This window comes from Pongo pygmaeus, chromosome 8 (genome assembly GCF_028885625.2).
Source record: "Pongo pygmaeus isolate AG05252 chromosome 8, NHGRI_mPonPyg2-v2.0_pri, whole genome shotgun sequence".
In the NCBI taxonomy this organism is placed as follows: domain Eukaryota; kingdom Metazoa; phylum Chordata; class Mammalia; order Primates; family Hominidae; genus Pongo; species Pongo pygmaeus.
The window spans coordinates 104,795,739-104,821,887 of record NC_072381.2 but is presented as its reverse complement, the minus strand read 5'-3'; the positions used below and the strand labels follow the sequence as shown (position 1 = coordinate 104,821,887).

The following is a 26,149-nucleotide window of genomic DNA, read 5'->3' as shown; positions in this document are numbered from 1 at the left end:
CGGCTGGCCCGGCCTAATCAGCGCGCCCCTCCCTGCTGCCCGCCCAGCCCCCGTCCCCCTGCCGCCCCCTCCCCCAGCTCACAAAAAGTGGGGAACAAAACCCCCGCACATTTCTCCGTCCCTCTGTTGAGCAGACTGCTGCACAAAGCCCCCGCTCTGAGAAGCAATGGGGAGCTCGGGGGGGACGTCAATCCGACGCGCTGGGGTTTTTGTTCGCGCAGGGGACCTCGCCTTCCTACCACACCTTTTGTTCGGCACTCCAATAAAAAGCCATTCTTTCCGCACCTTCCCGGCCCGGAGCCGCCTTTCAGCGAGGCCCGGCCCCACAATGGCGCGGCGCTCTGAGGCCTCCCCATTCACCCGCCTTGGCACGCTCACAATCGGCCGTGTGGCAGCACAGGCCTTGCACAGGCATTCTCCGCAAGTGACAAGGAGCCGCATAAAGCCGCGGCCGCCGGGGGAGAAGGGAGGGCGGCCAAGGGGGAGAGCTCGGCCGCGGCGGGGCGCAGCGCAGCGCCCCCGGGCGCGTTGGTAGCCCTGGCTGCAGCCAGGGAAGGAGCCGCCTTCGCGCGGCCAACAGCTGGGACTGCGAGCGAGGCTTCCTTTTCCCTGGCGACCCTCGAAGTGCGGCAGAGTCCAAGACTTGACGGAACGCAGGTCTATACAGCTAGTGCAAGCATCTGGGTAAAACTTAGGGGGAACGGCAAAGCCAGGGACTTCAAATGGCCCTGAGCCTTCGACCTGTCCAGCCCGCAAGAGTAAACAGAAATTAATGAACAAAGCCCCGAAGAGACCAGACTTGCAGCCTGGGGCCTGGCTCATGGGAGACCAGGCCTGCGATCGCCCACGGAGGATGGCTTTCCCCCTCGCACCTTTTCCTCCCCTTCCCGCCCTATTTAAAGGATTCCTCTCCACTCTTTGGAGCTAAACAAATTCTGTAGCAGGCCAACGATTTGAAAATATTGCACCTTGTTTATTGACTCCTGTAGTGTGTGGCAGCGGGTGTGTACATGGCGTGTGGTTATAGTTATATAGATAGATAACATGTGCTGAATACAGAATACGAAACAGAAAGGAAACCCGGTAACACCTCCGGTGGGCCACCAGGTCCCGAGTTTGTTCAGCCTCCCCCCACCCCCGACTTTTGATCTCATTCGGCTGGTTTTCCTCGAAGAGTCCTGCGTCCCCTGACAATCCGGAGATCTGGACCGAGGTATCTGCTGCGGAGGGGAGACAGCTGCGAAACGAAATCGACTGTGCTATGGCGCTCCAGGCCCTCAAAGGGGGCAGAGGATCCGTAGGGCCTGGAATTTCTCAAGCCACGACCCCCATTTTTCTCTCCTTCATGCTTTTAATTTGTTACGTCCTTGGGCTCCCCGCCAACGCTTCGCGGAGGCCGCGGAAAGGCCGAGGGAGAGAAGCCCTTCTCGCTTTGGAAGAACCAAGCGTGGCCAGGGTCCTAGCCTCCTGCTCTCCCCTCGCTGCCAGGGTCGGGGCCATCGTCCTCCCCGGCGCCCAGCCGGCTTTTCTGCCTCAGAGACAGTCCTGGCGACCGGACCCAGTCATCCTCCTCGCCCTTGAGCCCCCTTCCCCAGGCCTCGAGTGAGCTGCGATCCGAAGCCCTGAGGAGCTAGACGTATATATTTTTTTAACGAGGGGACCTGACCTTTAGGTCAGGCCCTTCTCAAGCTTCAGTCCCGCGGCGCCAGGCTGCGCTGGGGTGCCCGCCGCATGACCCGCCCCGTCCCTACCAGGCCCGGATGCCCTGCAAGGTGCCCTGAGCGCACGCGGCCCCGGCTGCAGTACCCTGGTGCAACGGCTGTGCGCCGCCGCCGCTGCCGAAGCCTCCTAGGTTGCTCACGTTCACAAAGGGGCCGCCTCCAGCCGCGCTGCAGGCGGGCTGCATGGCAGTGGCCGCCGCGGAGGTCCCGCCGCCGCCGCCGCCGCCCGCCGGGTACGCACAGCCATAGCTGCCGCTGTAGGCCGCCGCGGCGGCGGCGGCGGCAGCGGCGGCGGCGGCGGCCGCGGCCGAGTTCCCATAGCCGTAAGCGGGGAAGCTGTTGTAGGAGTAGGCGCTGGCGCCCACGCTGTAGGGCGCGCCGTAGGCCTGCGCGCTGGGCGTGACGCACGGCTTGCCGTCCCGCACCAGCACCGGGACCGCCACGCGGCGCGGCGGCGGCGGGGGCGCGTGTGCGCCAAGCTCCAGAGACTTGTCCTGCCGCTGTCTCTTGCACTTGTACCTGCGATTCTGGAACCAGATTTTCACCTGCGTGGATGTGAGCTTCAGGCTGCTGGCGAGGTGTTCGCGCTCGGGTGCCGACAGGTACCGCTGCTGCTTGAACCTGCGTTCCAGCTCGAAGACCTGGGCTTGCGAGAAGAGGACCCGGGGCTTCCGGCGGCTGCGTGGCTTCGGCCTCTCGCTCTCCTCCGCCGCCTTGCAGTCTCCGGCCGTCTCTAGAGACTTCTTCAGCTGGCAGCTTTCTGCGGAAGAAGCAAACAACAGCGTCCTTAGTTGTTCCCGGCCGCACCGCGGCTCCTGTACTGGAGCACCGTGACCCCTTTTGGTGGCTGCGCAGAGCGTGCGGTAGTAAATGGCTGGACTTTTGGGAACGTTTGTGGCTCCTGGCGCTGTGGGACCCTGCAACAGCCCCAGTACCCAAAGAATGCCCTTAGCAGGCGGAGGCGCGTTTCATGGAGAGGGGTAGTTAGTGCGTGTTTATTTGGATCTTGAGCATCTGCGAGAGAAGAGATTACTCTGTATTAAATATGCGGCTCGACATGCTAATGACTATTTTCAGGATGAAGGCTTGCAACTACATAATGACTGCAGTATTTGCAAACTCGTTTGCCTTCTACTCCACCAAGGATAACTGAAGGTGTGAGGCGTGTTGGTATGAGTGGGCCCGTGGGCATGGGTTGCGCGAAAATCTGTTCTGAGTGTAACACTTGTGCATAGCCCAGGGACTTGTGTGTGTGTGTGTGTGTGTGTGTGTGTGTGTGGCTTATAAAAGACTACATGCAAATGTTATGACAACGTCTATGTGCACTTTGAAAATGAAGTTTGATTGACTAGTTATAGACAGTTTCATGCCGATTTTAGGCTCTGGGAACTATGAGAGCATAGGCCTTGGCCTCTGCCACATCAAACCGCCACTTGGGGAAAGACTGTGATTCTGTCCTCTTAAATACACTTCCTTGGGGACTTTATTTGATTATCCCATCTCTCTATCAATTCACTTCCCGTCCGATGTGAGCAGCCAAGATCTCGGACTCAAGTTCGGCGCATTTTCTATTCGGCCCGCAGCCTGGGACACAAAGCAAAACGTTACGGATTTTCAAAAAAGGCTGGCGCCTTAGGGATGTGAGAGCTATGGTCGCGCGGAATAGACATTGTTCCCACGCACTTTCCGATCATCTCCTCTCTCTCTACCGAGTGCCACGGGTTCAAGGACGCTGAGCTCCAAGCAGAGAAGGGAGGAAACCGCCCAGCTGGCCTCCACCAAAGTTCCTGCCCCTGCCGGTGCGAGAGACACAGGCTGCTTGGGCTGTCTTTTCGGAGAAGAAGGGGTGGCTGCCCTGGGCTAAGAGAACTCACCTCACCCTAGAGGGAAAACGAAAAAGGTCCAGGCTCCTGCCCTTTTTGGGGGAAGAGCCTTTGGAGTGGGGGAGAGCAAAAATACTGCCAGTTATGAGGACCCAGGCGCTGAGCCCACGTCGCCTCTCAGCATCAGGGCAGCAGTAACCACCTTCCCTTCCCTCATTTCCCCCTTTGGGGGGGAGTAGTTGTCAGGGTCACCTCGTCCTTGTCTCTCCACCCCGGCTCCCTTACAGGTACCTGCGCTTTGTGGGGCTGTCGGTGACCAGGGCGGAGGCATGGCCCCAGCCAAAGGGTAAAGGGGTGGGCAGCTGCGCTGGCAAGGTTTGTGGGCTGTTTGTGTGCGCTCTGCCATTGCTCCAGGTGTGCGGGTGAGTTTTCTTTCCCCTTCTACTCACTTTGGCTCCGGTCCCTCACGACCTCGGGTTCCTCTTCATGTTCCTTGGGCCCGCTGCACGAGTCTCGCAGGACCGTGTGGACATAGCCCTGGGGACACAGCCCTGAATCCCCGTGGCCGTCTGCTGCGGCTAGTGAGTTCAAATAGGACAATTTCTCGCCCTCGTCTTCCTCGTCCTCCTCCCCTCCGTCAGAAAATTGCGTCCCCTCAGCTGCGGCCAGCATGCAGGGCGCAGAGTGGAAGTGGTGCTCCAAGTCCGCCTGCAAGTGCGCACCATGGAAGTGCTGCTGCTGCTGCTCCAGATTCAAAATGTCTTTGACTGAGAAAGGGGTGGAGGTGACCGGGCTTGGTAACATCATCAGGGCCACTTAATTGTCCAGTCCAAATAATAAATCCCGGCGGGGGCGGGGAGGCAGCGCGGCGGCTCCAGCTCTCCTCCTGGACTCCGCCGCTGCTGCCGAGTCGGGCTTTTGACAGACGCGGTCCCACTCCAGTCTAAATCGCCTCCATTGGCCGGGACCTGGGGGTCTGGGTTTTGTTACAGCCACTGCAGGGACTGGGGCCCGGGTTCCGAAGCCTGTGTCCCGGAGACTTGCGTCACGTCGGGGGGCGGGGCTGGCGCCCCAACCTCCCTCCCCATAGGTTCCGGCTCATGTTGGGCCACGCCTCCTGCTCTCCGCGAGTGAGATGTTGCGGCTCTACCAGAAATAGACAAGGACTAGTATAGAGTCCTGAAGTCCGAGACGCTGCGGGCGAGGCTGCACTGATCCGGTTCCTGAACCATTGATTCCCGCGTGGCTGCACCTTCCCGACCTAGGCCAGTTCTGGGAGGCTTGCTGTCCACGAACCAACGCCAGGGAAGGATGCCCCAGGAGTGTGTTTTTTTCAGCTGCTGCGCGGGGCAGGAAAACTTCCTGGCGGGTAAATACCGGGCGCTGGATCCACGAGGAGATGGAGTGTTTTATCTATCTATGGGTGGGCGACATGTCCGTTTTCAACTTGTTGCCTTTGCTCAAGCTTTCTCTCCACTTGGAACATGTTTCTGACCCTTGGCCTCCACGAGTGGAAAATGTTCTCCAAGGAAGAGTTCCTAGATCGTCTAGCCGGAAGTCCCCTCTTTCAGGCTCTGAACTTGCAGCTTGTGTTAGCAAAGGACATGCATGTCACTTATCACTTCCCACTTAATTCTATAGCTGTATGTGCCGCCTGGTCGTCCCAGTTAGACTGTAAGCTCCATGAGGGCAGTGTCCTGGGGTTGCTTTTGCCGTTGTATCCCTGGCAGCAGCCGCACAGAGCAGTATGTGAAAGGAAGATAGAGTTATGACTAAACTTTGGTATTCGACAGCTCTTGCTTGGCCTAGTCAGTGTGTGATCTTCGGCATTTCTAAGTCTGTTTCCTCGTCTATAAAACGAAGGCAGTAATACCTTTTTTGGTTGTTGCTAGGGTTGAATGAGGCGAAACATACCAGAATCTTAGTGCAGGGCCTCACGCGTGTTAAGCGCTCAGTACGTGTCAACGACTGCTTTTCTGTATGGGAGGTCAAGCAGTGTTTGTTGACTGCATTGGTGGTGCGTGGCTGGAGTGTGGCACATACTGAGAGCAGGATCTGTCCTCACAAGGGAGGTGACCCAGCCTTGGCAGCCTTCTTTTCCGCCTATTGAAATCAGGAGCCTGAATGTAGGCCTTGCCTCTCCGACAGGCTTTTAAAATTTCTCTACCTACACGCCTTCTGGCACCTTCATGAGGCCCTGGTTGTTTTCTGGGGGAGTCTATGCGGTCCCCCACAGATTCTGGAAACTCTGAGCTGGAAACTCTGGGACCATCTTCTTCCACAATAGGCATTTGCTCGCTACCAGGCCTAGCCCAGTGAGGAGCAGCGGGCGCTGCTTTGAGGGCCACAGAAAGACCCGTGTGCAGCGCTGGCCTTAAAAAAATAGGGAACGGCTCCAGCTCAACCGTGGCTGTCCTCATCCGGCCCCAGCCAATCCAAGCATTTTTTTGGCGGTCAGGATGGCGGAGTGGGAAGATACCCGTCTCACCTGGAAGGGGCAGGTGAAAGGTGCAGGGACGGTGGACATTGCCTCCGAGCGGCATAAGACACCGGCTGGGAGTGGGTGCGAGGGTGGAGGGCTGCCACGCGGGTCCCGCAACGGCGACAGGAGTGGGTGCCCAAGGCTGAAGGGAGAAAGAACAGCCTGTCGGGAGGTGGGAGAGGCGGGGCTCTGCAGAAGGGAGCGGAAATGTTGTGGAGAGGCAGCCCCTGGGTCCGCCCGGGGAGCTGGGATGCCGCGCGGGCCACGTGCGCCCCGGAGTACTTAGGGTGGAGGCGGCCCGCAGGCAGTAGGGAGAGACCCTCTGTGGGCAGAGTCTTGTGCTGGAACCGCCATTCCTCAGCCACAGGGGCGCCCGGTGTCTTTCTGCTTTAAATCCTGAAACTATTGACGCCCCAGGCGGAGACCAGTGTCTACAAACCAGGCGGTGAGTCTGCAGAGGGAGGAATGTGCCTGGTTTTGCTATGGATCCCGAGCGCTGGGACACAAAGATTCCGAGGTGGGGGCAGAGGGGTGCACGGCACTGCGGGGTGGCGGACCTTGAGTGTGTGTGCATCACGGTGGCCGCCGAGCATAAAAGCAGGAAGCTGAGCTCCAGCCCCACTTCACCACCCCACCTCCGGGGCAAAACTGTCTCAGGGGAAATGTTTCTGCTCTCTTCTAGTCCCCAGTTTTCTTCTCCTCGGGTGATTTCATGATTCTGGAAAAAGAAAACGAGAAAGGCTATCGAAACAATCTCTCTCTCCCCAGTTTCCAACCGAAGCCTGCATTTCTCCTTGTTACATTCCCCTGCTTCTCAGTCTCGCTTCGCTCCTAAGCCTTACATAAATCTAGCCCCAACAATCCAGGTCTTAAAACTGCGACCAGGACAAAGCGCCCCTCCAGCGCCTGATCGCCGATACACGCCCACAGACGCTCTGCAGCCGCCGGAGCCCACCAGGGCGCCTCTGTGAGCTCATGCAGGAGGCTGTCTCCTCCCCACCAGCAGGCCCACGGGTGCCCCTCTACCCCAAATTCCGCCGCCCCAGCCGCCCCCGGGCCAGGTACCTTGCGCCAGGCCTAAGCGGTTGTCTCTTGAGGACCCTGGACAGGTTGCTCCTCAGTAGGCCACCAGGGCCTGTGAGGACTCCCAGGCGAAGGGGCCTAGCGAGCGGCGCCTAGGCCTTATCGCCGCTTCCTTTCCCCATACCCAGCCCAGTGCAGTGTTGTTCCAGCTTGCGGAAAACCTCTATCCGCTACAGCATCCCTAAGGTTGATCTGAGTTTTATGCCCAGAGCAGGAGTTTGGGTTGTCTCCAGCTACCCTCTCAGTATTGTTCAGACTCCCTTGGTCTGGTTCCCCAGTGGCCGTGCTTCCCCGCAGGGATACCCGCCAGGCCAATCTCATCTAGGTGGCCTCCTTTTCCCGCGCGCGCAGCCTGTACCCGCGACGGCCGCGGGCCTGAAGGGAGGAGAACTCGAGAGCGGTAGTTGTACAGCAGCAGTCGCTCCGCAGGAGTCTCTTATCAGAGTGGGATCTGGTTCCAACGCCTATCTAGTTACGATCGCCTTCTGGGGCATTTGCATTCTCTTGTCTGAAAAGCAGATCTTCGAAATCCTCGAGCTGTGCTCTACTAATAATAGGTTTTCGTTCCAGACAGTTTAGCTAATTACTGTCAGATAAAGTAAGTATGGCTGCATCCATGGAAGCGTTTGATTTTATTTTAATCGAGTGTATCTGCCTTCCTACCCTTTCATCACCTCATACATTTATATAAGCTCTCTCCCCCACCCTATGATTAAAGATCATCAGTAAATGGTGGCAAAGTCCTTGAAGGGGAAGTGCTGTATAGATGCCTAAACGTCTGTACCTTTTTTTTTTTTTTTTTTTTTAAGGAAAACCACATGCTAGCCATTACAATAAATGCATTATCAAATGAAAAATGTGACAATTTTTTGAAAACTGTAAAGTGTTCTCATAGCTGTTATTGTCTACACAAAGGTTGCTTAATGCACATATAAATATAGGCAGATAATGGATAATTTTAGTTGTAAATGCCACTGCTTATCCCGTTGTCTCTCAACTTTTCAAATTGTCATTTAATTATGTAACTAAGGCTGCAAACAAGTTGAAAGTTATCGTGGCTTTCTAATCAAATGTAACAATGTAACACTACAATCAGAAGAGATTTTTCTATTAAAGCATGAAAAAATCATCCTGTGATGAACTCAGATAGCCAGAACATTTCAGGTGAATCTTTTCATTTTTTTTTATTGCTCTCCTAGAGGTTTCATTTTCAATGTCAACTTATGAAAGAGAGAGAGAGAGAGAGACCCACTAAATGGGTTTTTGTTAATTTGTTGGTGGTAGTGGTGGTGGTGGTGGTGGTGGGGTGTGTGTTCTGTGTGTATGTGCAAGTGTGCTTTGCTTTGGTTTTTTGTTAAGGAATGTTAGAAAGCTATCCTTTTTTTAAAGCAATTCAGAAGCAATATCATTTTAATTGCAAGACGGGTGAATACATTTTGTGCTTTTAAAGAAATGTCAACTGGGTTAGTGAGTCCTAGAAGGCATTGAACTGTTCTAATTTCTTGGGAGGTTTTTTTCTTGTCGAAGGAATTTCATAAAAGAGATTTTGAAATGCTGTTTTAAGCACTCAGTTTGTTTTGCATGTGTTTGCAGGAATGCCAAATTTTCCTAAATTTTATTTGGAATTGAGTTTTCTAAATTAACCACCATTTCTTTTACCTGGGAGAAAATTAGTCTGAATACAGTAATTTGTATAGTTCTTTGTAAATTACAGGTCCTTGCTGAGAATGTGACTTTCGATTTCTCAGGGAGAGGACTTCACAGCTATCTTTGTGGATCTGCCCCTCCAAAAATTTTAAAGATAAAAATGTAAATTACACTTTCTTTACCAAAACCAGTTCTGTTAATAAAACATGTCGAAAAGACTGTATCTTTGTTGAAGGAAAATCAATTCAATATTTTTTCAAACAAAAAACACCTAAATAAAGGACTCCTGTATACAGACATTTATTTGTACTGTTTGCGTGTGCTATTTGGGTGTTCAGTGAGCAGTTTTAACTTGAGGATTAAATTGGAATTCTGAATACATTCCTTAACTTTTTTGTTGTTGTTGCTAGCGTGCGTTTAACTTTCTGTAGCGAAATTTCAATGTGTATAAACTTTTAAAAATGTAATCTGACTTCAGAAGAGCGGCTGCTGTCTTGGGCAAATTAATTCATTTGAACCAGAGCGGCTGCCTGCTCTGTGCGGATTGCTGATTTTTAGTAGCGGGGGAACAGAGAGAGAAATGTGGTTATCGCGTTCCAAGAAGCAAGAGAGATTCTTCGTGTCCCTTCCAGCGCTATCTACTCGAAACTGTCTGCTCTCAACCGTAAACCGGCTCCGTGGGATCTCAGCCTCCTAGGACGTAGAAAGCTTCCTCCAAATCTCCCTGGGGGTCACGTTGGCACAAATACCTTCAAACCGTCTAAGAACGAAAAAGACCTTTCTCACTTAGAAAGAAACGTTTACTGCAGTCTTGTTTAAGTAACATGTTTAAGTAACGTCTTATGCGGCCTTCGCCGCGTCCAGCCTGGAGGTCTGGGCCTTCGGTCCGCACTGGGAGAGCGATCCCCAAGGTTCCGCTAGACCTTCGCTGCGTCAGCAGACGGCCAGGTCTGCGGGCCTAGCCCCCCGATTGCCCTTGGCCCCTGAAGCTGCAGGGACGCCCAGCCATCACCACTGCCCCGGCGCAGTTCCGGCTCGGCTCGCCTCACCCTGCGGAGATGTGGGGGTCGGGTGGGGCCGTGGGCTGCTGGCCTTGCTCAGAATCAGCCAGGGAACAACAGAGTGGGCCGAGGCACCAGGCGGGTGCGGCGCGCCAGGACGCACGCCACAGGGGTCAGAAGGAGTGGCGCTCTCTAGGAACCAGGTCCAGGCTCCGGACCTCGCAGCCTCGCCGGCATGTCAGGTCGGAGGTCCCCGGTTCGGTACCTCCAGGTTGCAGCGACTGTAAGGGCCCCAAGCCTCATTGTGCCCTGCCGGCCACTGGCGCCGCGTCTGCAAGCCCGTGCACTTAGGGCCTAGCAATGCTGGGCTTTTTTCCTGGGGCATCTCTCTCCATCCGCCCGCCAAGGGCCTGGGGCCCTAGCGAAGAGGACTGGGGAGACTTGGTCGGCCCGCACAAGGTGGGCCTTTGTCCTTGATCCTGCCTCTAGGTTCTCGAACTCCCCTCCACCTCTCCGCACTCCTGCCAACCAGAGGCGAGGACCTTCTTACCTCTTGAGGCTCGCCACATCCTGAGGCCAGGCAGAGCCTCTGAGTCGGGGATTCTAAAACGCGCGCGCTCTTCCGCCTGCAATTCTCCTCCTCTCCTTCACTGCTAGCCTTTTTCCCTTCGTAGCCCCTTCCTCTCTGAGGGAGCCCATTTTACTCTGCCACCCCTTTTCCCTTCTGCCCTTCCCCCACTTCCTTTCTTCCTCATCTCCTCCCCCATCTCCTCAGCTTCCTTTCTCACTGTTTCCACTCCTCCCCACCTGTTTCCCTCCTGCCCATTTTCTCACTCTTCCCCTCATCTTGTTTCATTCTCCTCTTTTCCCTCCCTTCTTACCCCCTCCACTCTGATGCTCTCAGGCTTTTTGATCGTGGACCCTGCAGATGTTTGATGTGAAGGGAATCAGGGCAGCACAGGAGGGCTTCGCCGAGGTGGGGTGAGACTGAGCAAGACTCCACTCCTGAGCCCCACATTCCTTCCCCCATCCCACCCCTCTGCTTCTGACCCTCAGGGCTGCTCAGGAAAATGCACCCCTGGGCTTGTGAAAGGGAAGCTACTCTGTGCCCTGCTCCAACTGGTAAGACCTCTCCCACCTCCCAAGCCGCCACTCCCCCATGGCCTCAGCAGTGGGCCCTAGCTGGTCTGTGGGGCTCCAGGTGGCAGGCTTGGCTGCCATCCCCATGGAAATCCCCACTCCAGGCAGATCCTTCTCCATTTCCTTCTATTGTGGCAGTCTCAAGAGAACCAGAACAGAGCTGGAGGTGACCATGAGGCCTGGGCCCCAGGCATCCCTAAGAGCAGATGGGGGCTCCCAGACCAGGAACACCCACCCCCATTGCACCACACACAGGTGAGAGCAAACTGACCTTCCTTTCTTTCCCAACAGCCCCACTTTAGACTGGGGGTTGTATTGTCTTGAGATCACCCCAACTGGAAGGTGTTTCAGAGATTCCCTTAAAGTGCAGGAGCCAAATCTAAGAGAAAAGAATGGGGTCCCTGGCTTCTCACACCAGCCAAGGACAGAGCACTCTAGCTGCTCTGGGTCCACCAGTAATCTCCTACCTTTTCCCTAACTGGGGCCAGTGGGGGGCACTGAGTCACTGGCCTCCTGAGAGGAGACTAAGTCTCATGCATTCTCCCCTGGGAGCTGGGCTCCCCAGATGCATAGCAGACAGGCAGCCAGCCACCCTCTACCCTTTACCTTCCAGCTGCAGCCATATTTTTGAGATTGGTGGCAGTTTCCTCTCCTGAGAAATATAGGTTTCCAGTAGGTGGATAGAGACATGATATAAATGTTTCTACAGACTTGTCTTTCTCCTTGAATGAAGAGGAAAGTGCTTTCCTGTGTGAACACATTAGTGAGTGCACATGTGGATGGGCATGGGGAAGAAGGCACTCCGGACTCCCCATAAATGTAGACTCCACATTAAAGCTCTGCTCTTTCAGATCATGTGGTCATTAACGTAGGGCTGGCCAACACTCATTCTAAATTCCCTCCTTCCTTCCCCACCCACCCCGCCCCACAATAATGTGAATTACTGGTAGTGACATAAGATTTGGAGAGAAATGTTTATATGATCCAAGATGAAAATTAAGTTCCATGACTATCAGATGCACTATTTCTATAAGGCAATTTATGGGGTCATTACAATTAGTCTTGTACAAAGTAGTTCCATAAGGGCCTGTCTAAGCTGTAGTCAGAGAAGAGGGAATAGATTTTATTAGCAGAATTGTAATGACTGTGTGTGTTGTTGAAAGTAATAAAACTACCTTGAAATATTCTGAAATTTAGACTTTTAAAAACTCCATGTGTCATGCCCTCTACATGAGTATAGTAGAAGGGTGGCCCGTGTGTATATATACGTATGTATTGTGCCCCCACATAAGTGAGCATGTACACAGGCAGATGTGAATATCTTATACCTCCCACAACTGGTAAGTCAGTAAGCATGCATGTGAGTGGCTGTAGACAGACCTCCTGAACATTCATGTGCAAGGGTTGCCCCGGTGACACCCTCCTCTGCAAGGAGAGTCCATAGATGAGGAGGTTGAGTTTGGGATGGGGCCCAGGGAGATGTTGCTTTCTCTAAGTCATAATCACAACTCATGCCTCTGTCTTGGGCTGGAGCACTGGCCCTGTAGTCCACCAGATCTAGGTGTGGAGTCCTGCTGTTTTTGTAGTCTTGTGATTTTGAGCCAGTCCTTCAACCTTGTTAAATGGCTGTTTTCTCACTTACAAAAGAAGATAATAATGATGTGGACTTTATAGGCCTGCCTTAAAGATTAAGAAAAGCACTTACAGAGCGTTCCGCACCTATGCGAGGAGAAACGGTTCTTGCGGTGGCGGCTGGGGGTGTGCGTGGTGAGGGGCGGTTGTTAGGCACAGAGGTGCCGAACCTCTCCTCTAGCTGAGCAGAGGTTGGCGGAGAGTTGGGTTCCCAGGCCCTTTGTTTTCCCACTTAGAAAAGCATTATTTGTCCATCAAATTTTGTGTTCTTTGGGTCTTTAAACAAGGAGACTAATTCTCTTAATCATTAGTTTTAGGAAATACTCTCAGAATGACCAGCAGCCTCCTCTCAGCCTCCCCACTCCCCCAGTAGCCACTCCCCACCCTCTGAAGCTAAAGCAGCCGCAAACAAAACCCGCACTCCAACCCAGCTTCCCACTCCCACAAATGCATCATTTTTAGCTGCTGTAAACAAATCCCTGAAGTCTCATGTCATTGTTATCGTGTTGAGATAAAGATCTGGTCAATTAGCGTCCCTGCTGGAATGCAAATAAATCAGCTGCTGGGGACCTGCCCTGGAGGTGGGTGTCCTTCTCTCACCCAGGCCTCGCCCTGCACTAAACTGTGCCCTCTCTCCTTTTACCTCTGCGGTGGGTGACAGCATCTGGCCATTGGATTTGCCTGGTTTCTTATCTCTCCGCTTGGCCTCACACCTGCTGTGTGACTTTAGGCAAGTCACTTACCCTCTCTGATCCTGTTTCCTTTCCATAAAGGAGTTAATGGCGACTACCTTTTAGGGTTGGTAGTGAGCGGCTGTAACAATAGAAATAATACAGCTGACAGCAATAACATTAGCAATCCCACCACCAATGACCATATGGACAGAACTAGCTACTGTTCATGGCTTTTCTACAAGCACTAATGGGCTCAGAGGTAAAGAGCTTCCCCTCCCCACCCAGCCCCCACATAAACTGGCAGACCATAGTCAAGAGACTTCTACTGGGCTGGGAGAGCCCGCTGTCTCATTGGGTATGAAGATCCCAGAACATCGCCAGGCTGCTGTAAACTCTTGCTAAGTGTCCGCCATTGTTACTGCTTCTGCTTCTTGCAGCAGCTCTTGTCTTTGGCCCTATTAATATAGCCATTTCAGAGGAGGGAACTGAGGCTCAGAAGGGTGAGGTAAATTGCCCAAAGTTGTTAAAATTCCTTGCCTTGAACACTCAGCTTCCTCTCTTCCCCCTTCTGCTTCCCCTGCGCCACGCAGGGACTGCCTGCCCAGACGCAGTTCTCTCTACTCTGCGAATTCCTGCTCCCTACTCGACAGCCCTCCCCCTCCTCAAATCTTCCTGCAGAGCCCTGACGGTGGTTCACAGCCCCCGAAAAGAATGTGCCCCGGTGACAGGATTGACTGGAAGCTGCCTTGAAAATAAACACTGCCGGACGGTGGGGCGGAGCCTGCTCTAGCCCCCTCCCCTTCCCTCCTACGTGTACCCCCACCTCCGCCCCCCAGAGCAGTTTCCTTTCTCCCCACCTCCGTCCTTCGCTTTCTATTCAGTATGGGGCTGCCAGCCCTCGTCCCCGCCTTCTGAGGTGCCTACTGTCAAGTTAACACTAATCATGATAATACACTTTCCACCGGTGAACAAAGCGTTCCACACAAAGGTCTCTTCCGATCGCTACATCCCTCGGAGACAAGTATCATCGCCCCTCCCGCCCCATGTTAGAGCCTTGGACATTGAGGCCCCAGAAATAAAATTATTTGTCCAAGGTCACGAAGCAAGTAAGGAGTGGGTGCAGGACGCCTCCGCTCCACGCCTGGGTGGGCTGGAGACAACGTCCTGCCCCAGCCAGACTCCGGGAACCATGACTCCACGGCCATCTGGCCCCAGGGAGGCGTTTTTCCAAGTGACCCCGCCTCCCCCCGCGACCCCCGCAGGGTTGACCTATTGTCCCGGAGGCCTCGCTCGCCTCCTCCTGGGCGGCATCTGCAACCCCGACGCCAGAGCAGGGCCCGCTGGGAGCCCACTGCTGGGTCCCTGGGAATAGGTCACAGGGCTTTCCGAGGAGGCTCCCCTCCTGCCTCTGTCCTGACCTCTCAGACCACGCTGCCGACGCTCTCGGGAGAAGTAGGAACTTCCCACTGGAAAGCAAACCCCCCGCAGCCCGGCGGAGCCGGGAATGCGCGGAGCTAGGCTTCAGACCTTGGCAGCCAGGCACCCCGGAATCTGTGCAAGTGGCTGCATCTCGGGGAGGCACCGTGCGCTTCCTGGAGCAGAGTTGTGGATTCAAATTATGTCTCCATGGGTCTCCAGGCAAATTCCGTAACCTCTCTGAGGTTTCTGCTTTTCTGACTTGTGGAACTGGGAATACTAGAAGCATCTACCTCTTAGGTCGCCTGAGGATTCAAGGAAATTACCTCTGTGAAGCACTTAGCGTGGTGCCTGGCACAAGAAACGCCCAATAAATGTTAGTTTATTATTATGAAGCCCGGGACAAGTGGAGGTTGATTTTTTTTCCGTTTGGGGTGTGGGCTGTGTGTCCCTGCTCACACGGAGGCTGCCGATGTGACCAGGTGGCGCCCTTTGAGGCCGCGGCTGGCCACGGGGCAAGGGGGAGAATTTTTGAAGAGCAGGGCTCACCCCAGTTACTCTGTTTGGGGCGGGCCCCGGCGGTTACGTTAATGCGAGCTGCGGCCGCCCGGCGACCTCGCTGTGTGCGTCTGTCCTGAGCCGCGTGCGTGTCGCGGCCTGTGAGTGTTAGGAGCCGGGTCCCCTTTGACGCGCTTGAGGGGACCTCACCTGCGCCTGGTTTAGATTTTGGCCGGGACAAGAACCTCAGATTCACCTGACGGATGCGTGGTGTCCACGCTGTGTACACAAACCCCAGCGAGGCTGGAGTCCCGGGTGCTCGGCCTCCGGTTCATCGAACAATTTGCGCTATTAATGGTTATTTTATTTATATCGTTAGAATTGTTCCCCCGGGTCTGTTTACACCAAACGTCTGGCCGTCCTGGCTGCAGTGTTTGGACAGAGGATTATACTAATGGATAACTAGCTAGGAGGGGAGAAGAAGGCGCGGCTGGAAACGGGGCTCCAGGACACCGCGCCGGGTGGGCCTGGAGGGAAAGGGGAGCGGGCCTCTCCCAGGCTAGACCTCTGACCTTAGAAGGGAAGGAAACTTGTCAGCCGCACTTGGAAACCTTGGCCTCCAGCGGGTTGGAGGCTGGCTGCTCGCGGGACCCCTACCCCTCTTCTCTCTAGGCGGATACCAAACTCGAGGTCGTCTTGCTTGGGTGAGCGCGCGTCAACAAGTAAACAAGACCGGGAGCTACCAGGATGGCGGCCGCTTTGATTTCCTCGCAGTCGGTGGCTGACTGCTTACTGCTTCGGCCTCCAAATCCGGATTAGGGCCAAGCCCCGGGCGCCTGGCGGCCGGCAGGGTTACAGCTGCCTTCAAAGGGCGGCCGCCCACCGAGTGCGCACCTCCAGGAGCTGCAGAGGACCTGCAGCGCCCGGCGCAAGGTGCGCACACGCTTACCCACTGCTAGCCCGGGAACAAAACGCGACCCGCGCACCCATCCAACGCAGTGGAAAGGCCTCATCTGGCAATGGGCGAGTTGCCCACTGGCGCCCAGGACCAACGTAGGGTTTCATAGATCTTGGCAGCCTTCAGTTTGAAAAGACTAGGCCTGGAATTCTTGACTTTGGAGACAAGTGTCTTTGCTATAGGGCTAGGGGCCGATGCGTGAATGTAGCTAATCGTTTAGTTAGCATTTACTACGTGCCAGACACCGTACCTAGCGCTTTTACTCTCCACATAATCGTAGGAACGATTATCCCTTTTTACAGAAGAGAAAACAGGAGGCTTCGGTAACTTGAGCAAGATCTCACAGCTAGAAAGTGGTAGAGCCAGGATTCTAGCCGTATAGTCTGTCTACAGAGCTAGGGCGGTGGTTCTCACTGTTTTGTGGTTTGAGCACTTGCTTGGGATCCTCTCCCCAGATACGCGTGACCCTTTGCCAACAATTCCAGCGGCTTCAGAGAACCTCCTGGGTCCGGTTATACAACTCGCATTTGATTTCACGTTAATTTTGAACACATAATAAGAAGGTAGTACTTTTTGTTTTACAACTTAAGGTTCCTGAAGCTCTGAGGGGTAAAGTCACTTGCTCGAAATTACATTGCTGGTAAACGCGGAGTTAGGCTTTCGGGTTTTTGAGGTTTTGCCTTCGCGAGCACCACTTCTCCAGTCTCTCCAAACCCTGAAGTTCTCCTTTTCCTTCCCGCTTGGCTCCCTATCTCCTCTCTGGCAGGAGGACGTGGGACCAGCCCTTGAGAGGATCTGGGTTTCTTGGGGGGCCTCTGGGAGAGTGATCGGCTGGCGGGGGCACAGCGCCAGACCCGGGTTGCCCTGTGCTCTGCGGACCCTGCTGCCACAACGGGCGCTCCGGTGAACGGTTTATCTAAAGACAACTTCTGTTTCTCGTTCGCGGTCTGGAGTTGCCCTGCAGCCAGCAATGAAAAATGCGCCTTTTCCCGAGACTCTGGCGCTGGTGATTTATGTGGGAACGGTGCTCGCCCGCGAGGCCTGGGCTGCTCAGCCTGGCCTAGAGGGTGGAGGGCGGGGGCGCCGGCCTGAAGGAGAACCTGGTGCCCCCGCCCTTCCAGCGCCCGCTTTTACGGCGCCCCTTCCATTCCTACCTCCAGGACATTTTACAGCCGCTCCCCCAGGAAGCCCAGCGCTTTATCGCGGTAAAGTAAACACCATTATCCTAGGTCCATTAACACGGAGATTTCGGCGTTGTAAATAGACCGCGTGAGGGAGAAGGGCAGCCCTTGCGAACTCCCTTGTAAAACGGTGAAGGTTCTCTAAGATTTATGGCTGCTGATTGGCCCCGCAACCTTCTAAGAAATCCCAGGCTTGGCCAAAGCCAGAAGATGGGGCATTCCCCCTAACCTAGAAATCTCGCCCCGGAGTGTTAGGACTGCAAGGGTAGGGGGTCCTCAGGACGTGTCTGGCTCAGTCGTTAATTTTCTTTAAGTCACAAGCCTAGGAATGCCGATTCCTTTCCGGCTGCGGATGCAAAGATAAACTCTTAGCAGGAGCTGCCAGCCCAACCACCAGGATGTTGTGTTCAGGCTTCTTTCTCATTTGTAAACTGGATAGTGCTTTCAGCAGCTACTTTAGGAGTCTATAAAGCGGAGGGACTTGTAATTGGTGGGCACTGCCCAAACACCCATTAAGCCAAGGGAGGCATTTGGCCGGCTTGTTTGGCATTACTTCTTTAGCCTCTCTTTCCAAAATGATATGGCCACCCTATTTATTCTTGGGCCAGCCTGTAAATATGAAATCATGTAGAGATGATGGTGCTGGCACAAGAGTGGGCAGTCCTAGTTCTCCACCTCTCTGGGTTTCTATTTCTGATGAATATTTTGTGAATGGTTCCAGGAAGTTTCTGCTCATCTGTGGAGTGGTTTTCTTAACCCCTCAAGTCAACATTCGTATTAAACAGTGGATTCTGAACTAGGAAGGGTGGCTCAGTTTGATTGGGAAAACAAAGGGACAAGTTGTCCAGGCCCAGGGAAGCTGCAGGGAACCCAGCCTCTCCTAACCCTTGCCAAAGTCACTTTCAGGACACAGTCCATGCCCAGAGTGGCTCCTTCTTTATCCCTGAGAACTCTGTAATTCTGGTGCAGTCCACCACCTGGCTGAAAGGTTGGGTTCTGGGGAGGAGCAAGAGAAAGAAAATAGAGAGCAGGGTTGCCAAAAATTGTTTCCTGGCATAACTGGCTCTGCCTAGAGCAGGACCCTTTAAACTTTTTGTGTGTGCATGCCAAGGGCCCCATTGGCAGTCTGGTGAAGCCTATTGACACCCCCCCCAGGATAATATTTTTAAATGTATAAAATGAAATATATAGATCACAAAAGAAACCAATTACATTAAATTACAATTATAAAAATATATTTTTAAAAATAATGATATGGTAATATACATAATTCTTTATTATTTGATTAAATAACAAAATCTAGTGGCAGATCTATCTAAACAACAACCATAATTTCAAAGCAGTGATGAGTGTAAATAGAATTTCAAGGTATCTGCCATAGCAGTAATGTGCTCTAACAATATCAATGATTTCTATTGGTGGCGGAGTCACAGGTGCTACTAATACTACTGGGTTTATTGCCTTTATCAAAAGACATTCAGAAGAAATGCTAGGCAGGGTGCAGTGGCTCATGTCTATAATCCCAGCATTTGGGGAGGCCGAGGTGGGAGGATCCTTTGAGCCCAGGAGTTCAGGCCCAGCCTGGGGAACCTAGTAAGATCCCATGTGTACAAAAAATAAAAATAAAAAAATTAGCTGGGCATGGTGGCATGTACCTGTGGTCCCAGGTATTCAGGAGGCTGAGGTGAAAGGATCACTAGAGCCCGGGAGGTCAAGGCTACAGTGAGCCATGATCACTGCACTCCAGCCTGGGTGACAAAGTGAGACCCTGTGTCAAAAAAGAAAGAAAAAGAAAGAAAGAAAAAAAAAGAAAGAAAGGAAAAGAAAGAAAGAAAGGAAAGAAAAAGAAAGAAAGAAAGAAAAATGTTAACTTCTAGTTACAGCTAATAAAAATAAAAAAGATATACAGGTAACCTCATTTTATTACACTTTGTTTTATTGTGCCTCACAGATAATGCATTTTTAACAAATTGAAGGTTTGTGGCAACCCTTCATTGAGCAAGTCTATTGGTGGCATTTTTCCAAAAGTGTGTGCTCACTTCATGTCTCTGGGTCACATTTTGGTAATACTTGTACTATTTCAAACTTTTGGATTATTATTCTATCTGTTATGGTGATCTGTAATCAGTGATCTTTGATAATACTATTGTAATTATTTTGGGGTACTATGAACTGTGCCCATCTAAAACAGTGAGCTTAATCGATAAATGTTGTATGTGTTCTGTCTGATCCACTGACAGGCCATTCTGTCCTCCCCTCCTCAAACCTCCCTATTTCCTGAGGCACAACACTATTTAAATTGGGCCAATTAATAACCCTACAATGGCCCGTAAGTGTTCAAGTGAAAGGAAGAGTCGTGTGTCTCTCTTTAAATAAAAAGCTAGAAATAGGACTAAGCTTAGTGAGGAAGGCATGTCCAAAACTGAGATAGGCTAAAAGCTAGGCCTCTTGCACCATTTAGCCCAGCTGTAAATGCAAAGGGAAAGTTGTTGAACGAAATTAAAAGTGCTACTTCAGTGAACATACAAATGACAAGAAAACAAAACAGCCTTATTGCAGATATGGAGAAATTTTGAATGGTCTGGATAGAAGATCAAACCAGCCACAACATTCTCTTAAGCCAAAGGCAAATTCAGAGCAAGGCCCTAACTCTTTAATTCTACGAAGGTGGAGAGAGGTGAGGAAGCTGCAGAAGAAAAGTTGGATGCTAGTAGACGTTGGTTCATGAGATTTAAAGAAAGAAGCCATTTCCGTAATGTAAAAAAATGCAAGGCGAAGCAGCAAATGCTTATGCAAAAGCTGCACTAAGTTATTCAGAAGACCAAGCTAAGTTGATTGATGAATGTGGCTACACTAAACAGCAAATTTTCTTTTTCTCTTCTTTTTTCTTTCTTTTTTTTTTTGAGACGGAGTCTCGCCCTGTCGCCCAGGCTGGAGTGCAATGGCATGATCTCAGCCCACTGTAGCCTCTGCCTCCCAGGTTCATACAGCAGATTTTCAATGTAGATAATACAGCCTTCTCTTGGAAGAAGAGACCATTGAAGACTTTGATCATGAGAGAGCAGAAGTCAATGCTTGGCTTCAAAGCTTCAAATGACAGGCTGAATCTCTTGTTAGGGTCTAATGCAGCTGGTGACTTTAAGTTGAAGCCAAAGATCATTTGCCATTCCAAAAATCCTAGGGCCCTTAAGAATTATGCTAAATCTACCTGTGCTCTGTAAATGGAACAACAAATCCTGGATGACAGCACATCTGTTTATGGCATGGTTTACTAAATTTTTTTTTTTTTGAGACAGAGTTCCGCTCTTGTTGCCCAGGCTAGAGTGCAATGGCACAATCTCGGCTCACCACAACCTCTACCTCCCAGGTTCAAGCGATTCTCCTGTCTCAGCCTCCTGAGTAGCTGGGATTACAGGCATGCGCCACCACGCCCGGCTAATTTTGTATTTTCAGTAGAGACAGGGTTTCTCCATGTTTGTCAGGCTGGTCTTAAACTCCCAACCTCAGGCGATCTGCCCACCTTGGCCTGAGTTGAGATCTGCTGCTCAGAAAAAAAAAAAAAATCAAAATATTACTGTTCATCGACAGTGACCTGGTCACTTAGAGCTCTTATGGAGAGGTACAAGGAGATTAATGTTATTTTCATGCCTGCTAATACAGTATCCATTCTGCGGCTCATGGATCAAGGAGTAATTTTCATTTTCAAGTCTTATTTAAGAAACTCAGTGTCTAAGTCTATAGCTGCCAATATATAGTGATTCCTCTGATGGATCAGAGCAAAGTCAATTGAAAACCTTCTGGAAAGGATTCACCATTTTAGATGCTGTTAAAAACATTTGTGATTCATGGGAGGAGGTCAAAATATCAACATTAACAGAAGTTTGGGAGAGGCTGATTCCAAGCCTCATGGATTACTTTGAGAGGTTCAAGACTTTGGTGAGGGAAATAACTGTAGATGTGGTGGAAATAGCAAGAGAACTGGAATTAGAAGTGGAGCTATGACTAAACTGCTGCAATCTGAAGATAGAGCTTGAATGGATGGCAAGTTGGTTCTTATAGATGGGCAAAGAAAGTGGTTTCTTGGCCGGGCCCGGTGGCTCATGCTTGTAATCCCAGCACTTTGGGAGGCAGGTGGATCACGAGGTCAGGAGATCAAGACCATTCTGGCTAACATGGTGAAACCCCGTCTCTACTAAAAATACAAAAAAATTAGCCGGGCATGGTGGCAGGCGCCCATAGTCCCAGCTACTCGGGAAGCTGAGGCAGGAGAATGGCATGAACCTGGGAAGGTGGAGGTTGCAATAAGCCGAGATCGCACCACTGCACTCCAGCCTGGGCGACAGAGCAAGACTCTCTCTCAGAAAAAAAAAAAAAAAAAAGAAAGAAAGAAAGAAAGGAGTTTCTTGGGATGAATCTGTTCCTGGTGAAGATGCTGTGAACATTGTTGAAATGACAACAAAGGATTTAGAATATTCCATAAACTTAGTTGACAAAGCAGTGGCAGGATTTGGGAGAATTGCCTCCAATTTTGAAGGAAGTTACTGTAGGTAAAATGCTATCAACCAGCATTGCATGCTACAGAGAAACCTTTTGTGAAAGGAAGAGTCAATTGATATGGCAAACTTGATTGTCGTCTTCTTTTAAGAAATCGCCACAGCCATGCCAGCCTTCAGCAACCACCACCTTGATCAGTCAAAAGAACCATCAATGTCAAGGCAAAAGCCTCTACCAGCAAAAAGATTGTGACTTGCTGAAGTCTCAGATGATCGTTAGCATTTTTTTAGCAATAAGGTATTTTTAAATTATGGGATGTACAATCCTCTTGCACACTCAGTAGACTATAATACAGTGTAAACATAACTTTTATTTGCATTGGGAAACAAAAAAATTTATATAACTCACTTTATTGCGCCACTAGTTTGATTGCAGTGGTCTAGAACAGAATCTACAATATCTCTGAGGTATGCCTGTATTTTTCCCTTTTTAAGTTTGTGGACTTAACTAAGGACCTGGATTTGGTCCTCGGATCCCTTGGGAATTCATAAACTGCCAGGTGAAGAACCTGTGGTCTAGGATCAAAACCTAGATCACTTCATCTGAAAGAGTGGTCTTTGGATCATCTGCATCAGAATCTTCTAGGGGTGTTTGTTAGAAGATTCTAGAGTCCCTTCTCATTCTAAGACCCCCTCTGTGGGTAGATCCAGAATGTTGCATTTTCATCTTAATGCTCAGAGGATTTTTTTCACACAAAAATGTAAGAATCATTGCATCTGATCCTCACGGATTAGCATCAACACTTTGGTTGGCTGCTTGGATATTGAAAGGAAGATCTCCTTGGAGAGCTGGGAGGTGGGTGGGAAAGCAGGGATTCTAGGCTTTTCTGTGGAGACTGCTTGGAGGTGGTGTACATGACATTGGTGGGCACAGCAGGTGAGGCATGTGGGAATAGCAGAGATGGAAGTGGAGATGGGGCATCTTGGTGAAGGTTCCCAAAGTGCTGGCAAAGGCTCTGAAAAGACTTCAGGAATTAACTGAAATTAATCCTGAATCCCCATTCCTACCTTGACCCTATATTTTACACACAAGAAGAGAAACTTGTTGAAGACCACGTTGTTTGTGGAAGAGGTAGTCCACTAGACTTAAATGCCAAGTTTAATTCTTAGGCTTGGTGGTGGTGGGTTCAGAGTGTAACCACATGGTCAGTGGCAAGGTGGATATAAATTTTTCTTCTTGAAGCACTGGCTTCCATTTGCTTTCAGGTGTTCCTAGGTTCTATGATCCTTTACAGAGTATTCCTGAGTTGGCATATTTGGAGCTTTCACTCAATGAGTAATTACTTGCCATGGACCAGGTGTTGACCTAGATGCGATGGAAGCTACAGGAATGAAAACAAGAAATGATCACTACTCTTCAGGAATTTTCAGATATGTTCTCCAGTCACTATCAGTTGTTTTGTTTTGTTTTGTCTTGTTTTGTTTTGTTTTGTTTTTGAGACAGGCTGAAGTGCAGTGGCATGATCATAACTCACTGCAGCTTCAATTCTTGGGTTCAAGTGGGAGCCTGGCTAATTATTATTTTTTTTCTATAGAGATGAGAGTCTCATTATGTTGCCCAGGCTGGTCTCAAACTCCTGAGCTCAAGCAATCCTCCTGCCTCAGCCTCCCAAAGTGCTGGGATTATAGGCATGAGCCACCATGCCTGGCCTATTCACTATCAATCTTAAGTAACCTTGATAACCATTAATTCTTTTGATCCAGGCCTAATTTGATATTTGTGCAGTTGCCAAGGCCAAAGTCTTATTGGAAAGGAGGAGAAGAGCTTTTAGTATATCGATTAATTGGGGACCTGTCTTCTCTGTTGTAATAGGTAACTAATTAGACCATGAGCTTTGATGAACACTATTATAATGTTAAAGTGTTGAACAAAGTGGGGCTTGTTCCAAATGTTAAGAAATGGATAAGATACACCCAATAGGACACTTGAAGATAGCTATGAAATTGCTAGCCCCAGATCCAGCAAGGGATTATAATTGATAGCAGAGTAAACCCAGCTCTAACTAAGGAATGTTCACATTGCATAAGCTTCAACTCTAGCAGTCCTGTTTGCCTTATTTATATTCTCCCATGTGCTTTCATCAGGGTCTTAGATCACACTCATGATAGCGGGTGGGTCTGTGTGAAGAATTCCGATTAATGAAACCATGGCAGAGTGGAAAGGGAATAGGGGCTAGAGACAAAAGATCTGGGTTTCAATTCTGTTTTTGTCACTGAAGAACTTTGTGACTTGGGTAGAAAAATTGAGTTTGAGTTTTCTGTTTGGTAAAATGGGTATAGTAATACCTATTTCATAACCTTTGTTGGATGGAGTAAGATAATGTGTAATAAAAGTGGTTTGCAAACTGTAGGTTACTATGCAATGTCAATAGCTACTATGTGCTTTTGGAGCCACATAAACCTGAATTCTAAACCTGGCATGAACCATTTACTTGCTAAGTAACTTGTCTAAGTTATTTAACTTTCTGAACTTCAGTTTCCTCATCCATAAAGAGGGACTAATACCCACTTATCTGGTTACTGTTCTAATATTTAATGAGATTGTTGTATGTAAAACAGTGTCCACCACATTGTAAGGATGCCTATAGCCATTCCTAGGTTGTTAATGCTAGGATGGCAGTGGCTGTGTCCTATATATCTTTGTGTTCTTAGAATGTGGCAGAGACTGCTACACATAGTAGACTCTTAATTTTGGTTGAATAAATAACTAAGGAATCTTTGTATATATATCTCCATGCACAGCATAAGCTACACTTACACAAAGTATTCATTGGCCAAGCAGAGCTACTCCTGGGTTTATTTCAACCCCAGCTCTACCCTAGTGGGTCATTTGCATTCATCTCTCTCCCCTGGAGGAAGACGAGGTCATGATGAGACTCAGAGTCTGCAGCAGCAAAGGGATCCAGTACATGGCTTTGGTAAAAGATACAAATTTCTATGTTACTGTTCCTCAATCAAGCAGTCAATCAACAAATGTTCATTGAGTTACCACTACGTACCAGGCACTCTTCTAGGCGTTGGGGATTCAGCAGACAGACAAGGTTTCTGTCACTAGTCCCTTTAGACAGTACAGAGAGTGACTTCTAGAGTTTCTGCTTCTTTTCTTGTTTTCTTTTTGAGATGAGTAGATTTGAAGATCTGGAAGTTGAAGCCTGGGAAACTTGTTGCAGTCACTGAGATGGTCTCCATTTGAGAATATTAAGGATCTATGAAGGACTGGAGAATTAAGCATACAGTAGTCACATACACTAGTCAGTAAAGACGTAATTTACACACACACACACAGAGAGAGAGAGAAATTAGTTTTCTATTGCTACTGTAACAAATTACCACCATGACTTAAAAGGAAAATTCCTGCCCCGTCTCCCATTTTTTTTGTGTGTATGGGGAGAAAGTTTTGGATCTACTCTCTTTGCAAATTTCAAGTGTACAATACAGTACACACAGTACCTGACTTACAATGGTTCAACTCACACTTTTTCAACTTTATGACTTTTTGACTTAATGTATACATTAATATTCATCCAGCCATTCTTTTTTCACTTTCAGCACAGTATTCAATAAATTACACGAGATATTCAATACTTTATTATAAGATAGGCTTTGTGTTCAATGATTTTGCCCAACCTAGGCAAAAGTGTTCTGAGCACGTTTAAGGTAGGCTAAGCTAAAGCTATGATGTTTGGTAGGTTAGGTGTATTAAATTCATTTCTGACATGATATTTTCAGTTTATGATGAGTTTATCAGGGTGTAACTGTATTGTAAGTTGAGGAACGTCTGTATTATTAACTATACTCATCATGCTGTACATTAAATCCCCAGAACTTATTTATCTTATAACTAAAGTTCATACCCTTTGACCAGCGTCTCCTCATTTCCCCCAGTCCCCAGCCCCTGGCCACCACATTCTTCTCTCTTTTTCTATGAGTTCAGCTCTTCTAGATTCCACATATAAGTGAGATCATACAGTATTTGTCTTTCTCTGTCTGACTTATTTCACTTAGCATAATGCCTTCAGAGTTCATCCATGTTGTTGCAAATGGCAGGATTTCCTTCTTTTTTATGGCTGAATAATATTCCATGTATCTATAAATTGCAATTAATTTATTTACAAAATTTCTATGGGTACATAGCAGATGTGTATATTTATGGGGTACATGAGATATTCTGATACATGCCTACAATGTGTAATAATCACATCTCACATCAGGGTAAATGGGGTATCCATCACCTCAAGCATTTATTCTTTTTTGTGTTATAAACATTCCAATTACACTCTTAGTGATTTTTACAATGTACAATAAATTACTGTTGACTGTAGTCACCCTGTTGTGCTGTC

At 50.0% G+C, this 26,149-nt stretch overlaps 1 protein-coding gene and 1 long non-coding RNA gene across 2 annotated transcripts; one reads left to right on the top strand and one right to left on the bottom strand.

Annotated features, from left to right (window-relative positions):
• Positions 1-952: 952 nt before the first annotated feature.
• NKX2-3 (NK2 homeobox 3) lies at positions 953-4,541 on the bottom strand. Its single transcript, XM_054436869.1, has 2 exons — positions 3,994-4,541; positions 953-2,481 (listed from the first exon to the last, which is right to left on the bottom strand). Exons 1-2 carry the CDS (start codon positions 4,349-4,351, stop codon positions 1,748-1,750), a joined length of 1,092 nt encoding a protein of 363 aa, XP_054292844.1. The 5' UTR covers positions 4,352-4,541; the 3' UTR covers positions 953-1,747.
• Positions 4,542-6,305: 1,764 nt separating this feature from the next.
• Positions 6,306-11,152, top strand: LOC129045129 (uncharacterized). Its single transcript, XR_008504889.1, has 5 exons — positions 6,306-6,471; positions 8,824-8,918; positions 9,389-9,704; positions 10,814-10,879; positions 11,036-11,152. It is a non-coding gene; the product is annotated as an uncharacterized LOC129045129 (long non-coding RNA).
• The last annotated feature ends 14,997 nt before the right edge of the window (positions 11,153-26,149 follow it).

Bases quoted from the DNA above. Each gene is read 5' to 3' on its own strand.
- NKX2-3 (XM_054436869.1), bottom strand. From the start codon at position 4,351: ATGATGTTACCAAGCCCGGTCACCTCCACCCCTTTCTCAGTCAAAGAC. The intron at 2,482-3,993 runs GTGAGTAGAAGG...CTTCTTCCGCAG, and splicing joins CGTGAGGGACCGGAGCCAAA to AAAGCTGCCAGCTGAAGAAG.